Below are 5,496 nucleotides of genomic sequence, written 5' to 3' on the forward strand. Positions count from 1 at the left end.
CCTCAAGGTCTCCCGACCCCAATCCCACCGAACACGTCTGGGATGCTCTTGGCAGAAGTCTGCGCATTCTCCAGAACCAACCACAGAATTTGCAAGATCTTGGCACCGTTTTGCAGCAACAATGGCGTCGTATTCCCAATCATGTGTTCACAAGCATCACAAGGTCCATGCAGAGGCATTTGTTCGGAAATATGCCAATATTAATAGTTTGTTGGCACTGGTGAATAAAATGAATTGTGTGCATTGTAAAAAATATACACAAATGCCAAAGGTTTGTTGTTCAATCACACACGTACAAATCGAATGGATGCTTCCTCAACACCGCTTTATTGTATGGACATTGGTGGGTATTTCAGTAGACACGATACAGTTTAATTAATCCAAATGGCAAGAGATGTTTGTGAAACTTGAACAAATTATAACTTAAAGCTGTTATTCGTGTATCGTGGCTATCCAACGTACTAAAGATCGGTTGTTATACATTGTTGATTTTATCATATAGTCAGAATGAAAACACATATTTAAACTGTACTTAGCATAGTCAGGATGGTGACTATGTTGTATCACAAGCTAAAGTGTCATCAGAGAACTTGATGTTAATCAGCAACGCTTGTGCTAAACGTATTTCCTCATTAGCACACACACACCCAGGCCTTGTCATGTGACCTTTGAACTACTTGATATTAAGAAATATGACGGTAAAAGTAATCTAACTCTTGTCTTGTTGTTTTGCATTTCATGATTAATCGGTTCAAATATTTGCCCAAACTAATGTGTGGCATATAAAATGTTGATAATTCCAGTTGCTACGTAATTGAAAGAGTTTTACTGGTGTCGGAAAAGTTAAGCCTATAAAATCTTCTACTTAAAATACCTCAAACTAATATTTAGAAATTAATATGTTTTAGATGCAATTCTTAACACTTACTCATGTTTTCGACATAGCAATAAATTAATACACTGACTGATCTAATTATCATGATCAACGTAAATTAAACCTTCATCATTGCTATATTGTCCTGGCAATATTATAATACTGGCATGGTAGGTGTTCCTGATTTTGTTTACACCTTGGGAAATTGCATAATTCCTTCTAAAATTCTAAATTTATAAAAATATTTTCCATGTGTCTTTCAACATGAAATTAGCTATTTGCTATTTGTTTGAGATATTCTCATGACTGTTTCTTCCGCTTTAAATGTGGTTCAAGCAGATATATTCCTTTAGAGAGTGTCAAATCAGAAATCAAACAGACTTTAGTCTGCCTTAAGAGTCACTTATTACCAAACATCCACATCTTGCTGTGGAATAATGTTTTTAGTTAACATTAGCAGTACAGTAAATAATGTCCAATGTGTCAGGATAACCGTCCTTAAATTTTGTGGCATCTGTCACATCATTCCAAGATATGATATAAAAAGAAAAATGATTATGCATAACATCAATCCACCTGTTAACAATTTCCGCTCAAGTTGACCAACATGCTTAAAAGGGTCAGCTAGATTAACAATCCTTATCTAAGGCGCATAAATGTCACAAAGAACTGGTCAATCATTGGCAAAGATTTTAGCCTGACAAATTTGTTGAAGGACAAGCACGCATCGCAAAACATCTCCATCAGAAAAAAATGCTGTGTAAAAATTAACCATTTCAGAATCTTTCGTCATGTCCGAAAATGTAACCGATGAAAGCAACACCAAGACAACACGCCTCTGCATAGTTATCAGTTTGGACCAGAAGATTTTTATGGAGTTTAGTTCTGCGCTGTGCGGAAGAAGACAACGCTTGGAGGAAACTCTTAGTTTGGTTAGACGCTGGGAAAGCGTATTTCTGCTGTCTGACAAGAACAGTGTTTGAAGGGAGTGGTGCCTGCCTCAGACACAGGTCCACAGCAGTCAAGGAAAAGGACTGACAGCTGGCAAAGAGTCTGTGAAATATAGAAAAGTCATTTATAGAACCCAATTTTAATTCTTTCCATTCTAACATTTAGTCAGTACAGTGCTGTGGACATGTATGTATGCATGGTGCTTTGTGAATTTTCTGTTCTGAAAAAATATTTTGTCGAGAACTTTTGAAAACCTGTCACCTCAAATCCATCTTATCTTTTCTTATGTTTACCAGACAATGGCAAGTAATTTGTTTAGGGTTTTTTGTGTGTTGTTTCTCAAAGTAAAGAAACCTTTTATTCTGTTGAATTGTATATAAGTGCCTAGACAGTAAGATACTCACCACTATACAATATGGCTAAATCTGCCGACATGCTCAGATCAACCTGTACCTAAACGCAACAGATTTATAAAATAGATTAGTTCGGCAGCTTGCCTTATCTAATTTTACTGTTCATGTACTGTAGATTTAATTACAAATGCCACCAAATAAAAGCCAAGGAAATTAACAGCTATCCAAATACAAGTGGATGAACAATTGATATAAAATATCATGCATACTTCTCAGGGACCATAAGTATAAACATAAGATTAATGCAAATTTATACAGATTCCAAGAATCCAAAGCAGATGCCTCTTAATGGCAAAGATATTTTTTTAAAGTCGTATATGATAATAATGATAATCAATAACAGCGACAAAAACATTCCACATTTATACTCTACTAAAAGCAGAGACCAACTAGAACATGAGCATGTGTTTATTAATCACCATCAAATAGTAATGATAGCAGGTGTTCTCGGAAAGGTAGTCGTATCCTGCCCCGCCAGTGGTTCACATCACAATAACATGCAAAGGTAAGTCAACTGTTCACCAAAAAAGACGAAATGTCTTATCCCTAAGTCCAGAAATTCACGTACTGTGCTCTCGATAAACTTCCGATAGCATTTACTTACATTTTTAACAATTTGTCCCGGTCTATATGTATCTTTGAATACAGAGATGTAACTTTCTGTGACTATAAAGAAAGTCCTTTCCTCATTATATTCATTGTGGTTAATCTTCGAGATAGGGATTTGCTGGTACATTAGCTGAACCAAGCAGTATAGATCTCTCTTTGTGCTGAAAACAACACTGGAAGTGGAAGACCAAGGGTCACCATCCGACGTCAGGATCGTCAGCTTGTGCGACAGCATCTTCAAGATCGCTTTGTTATTGCTGCGGAAACTGCTCGACAGACCATGGGGACACACCAGCGACACATTAGTGCGGACACCGTGTGTCGACGATTGACGAGCAGACGCCTCCACTGTCACAGGCCACACCGAGGACCGATTCTGACACCACGTCATCGCAGGTACCGTCTTCAGTGGGCAACACAGCACCAGCATTGGCGCCACCAGCAGTGGAGAAGAGTCCTCTTCTCAGACGAGAGCCGTTACTGTATCTCAACAGCAGATGGCAGAGAGAGAGAGAGAGAGAGAGAGAGAGAGAGAGAGAGAGAGAGAGAGAGAGAGTCTGGCGACGCCGTGGGGAACGTTATTCGAATACTTGTGTTGTTGAGAGAGACTCATGGGGTGGTCCGAGCATCATGGTGTGGGGTGGAATTGGTCTTGCACAAAGGGTCGGCCCTGTGGTCTTCCAGAACATCGGTCCAGGGAGAGGCAATGGTGTCACAGCAGTTCGGTACATTGATCAAATCTTGAGACCACACGCCATACCTCATTTGGCACGTCGCCGCAACCACGAATTTCAGCGTGATAACGCCCATGCCCACAAGAGACTTCCTCCAGCAGAATGGCATCAGAACCATGCAGTGGCCTGCCCTCAGTCCCGATTTAAATCCCATTGAGCATCTGTGGGGCGAGATTAAAAAAACAGCTGAATGACGTCCGACCAAGGCCGACACCTGCAGCTAAACAGCATCAGGCGTTCCTCAGAGTGTGGGCCAATGTGCCTATGGCCTTCATCAAACGACGTTGCACGGCATTCATCAATGCACATGGCGGACACACGAGATACTGACTTGTGATGCCATTTTCTCAGAGACAAGTGTTGTGTTTCACTTTAAGAACATTTGACACTTTAATTTCATCCTTGATGATCAGTTTGGCCAAGTTTCATCTTTTTAATATGTCTCAAAGTATGTTTACAGTGTTTGAACAAATAAGGTTTCTTATATATCTATCCATGGTTCAGTATACAAGTCAAGTCACACTATGGATTAAGAAAGTCCAGAGAGTCATATAGAGCGTGGACATACTGACCATATTGGTAACAGCTAGAACCATTAATTTGAGTAGCCGTGTATTATTTGGATGTTTAATATATAAGACGTCATTGCCAGAGAATAACCAGTCTCGATTATCCGACGAATCAGATTTCACCGGGCGTAAAAGGAAAAATAGGAATGAAAAGAAAATTAATGGATCACAGAAAATCAGTGATCTCACCAGTAGTTCGCGAAAAGGGTAAGCATTTCCTGACTTACCGGCAGCCCCCGCTACTCACACCATTTGCATAAAATGTTTGTGTGCAGTTCTCCTGCCATGCTGCGGGGGCAACTTAACTTAAATCATTATGTCATTCTGATTTCAAACCGTTTTGAGTTGTTTGAATACGTTCTTGATACATATATGCTGATTCCATGTTATGCTGGAATAATTTTTGTTCTAATGTCGAAGTAATAAGAACAAGGTGGCATCGAGTTTAATTTTAGCGGATATATTTTATCAACCAAAACATTCTTTTCGTGCAAGTGGGTACTTTTAATTTCTTTTAGATGGTTAAACTCCCCCCGGCATCAACAACACCCCCTGCCATCACCAATACCCCCAGCTATCAACAACAACCCCTGCCATCACCAACATCCCCATCCATCAACAACACCCCGTCACCACCGACACTCCCAGCCATCACCATCATCCACTGCCATCACCAACACCCCCTGCCATCAACAACACCCCCTGCCATCAACAACACCCCCAGCTATCACCAACACCCCCTGCAATCCCCAACACCCCCTGCCATCACCAACACCCCCTGCAATCCCCAACACCCCCTGCCATCACCAACACCCCCTGCAATCCCCAACACCCCCTGCCATCACCAACACCCCCTGCAATCCCCAACATCCTCTGTCGCCACTAACATCACTGCATCACCACAGTAAGTACCTGTAGAGAACATACACTGTACGAGAATGTGTATGAAGAATGTATCTACATCACAATCACATAGTTATAACACTATGTACGTTGGTCTCACTTACATTTAAAGCTGCTGTTGTATATACCTTAAAAGTAGTCCACAATGTACTCATTAGGTTCGGTATGACATTGGTCCACCGATGCTACCTATGAATAAAGTATTTATGCAATCTAGCGGAAACAGGCAATGTTGAATAATTAATAATGTCACAATTCATCACAGGTCGAAGTGAATTAGGCGTCTGAAATCAAACTAATACAGACCTGTCAAAAACAATCTTGAAAAGAATACAACTAATACCAGTATTTCTTTTCATTATTAATCAATGCTATGTTTATGACACATACGCCATACAATGTGAGCGAACTAAATACTTTCTATATTTGTGAATGACTTAGGC

General features: G+C 40.2%; 1 protein-coding gene across 1 annotated transcript; it reads left to right on the forward strand.

Annotated features, from left to right (window-relative positions):
- The first annotated feature begins 4,668 nt into the window (after positions 1 to 4,668).
- LOC139443777 (uncharacterized) lies at positions 4,669 to 5,058 on the forward strand. The gene has a single exon (XM_071224695.1). It carries the CDS (start codon positions 4,669 to 4,671, stop codon positions 5,056 to 5,058), a length of 390 nt encoding a protein of 129 aa, XP_071080796.1.
- Positions 5,059 to 5,496: the final 438 nt, after the last annotated feature.

This window comes from Haliotis cracherodii, unplaced genomic scaffold, assembly GCF_022045235.1.
Source record: "Haliotis cracherodii isolate W230 unplaced genomic scaffold, xgHalCrac1.p SCAF_5, whole genome shotgun sequence".
NCBI lineage: Eukaryota > Metazoa > Mollusca > Gastropoda > Lepetellida > Haliotidae > Haliotis > Haliotis cracherodii.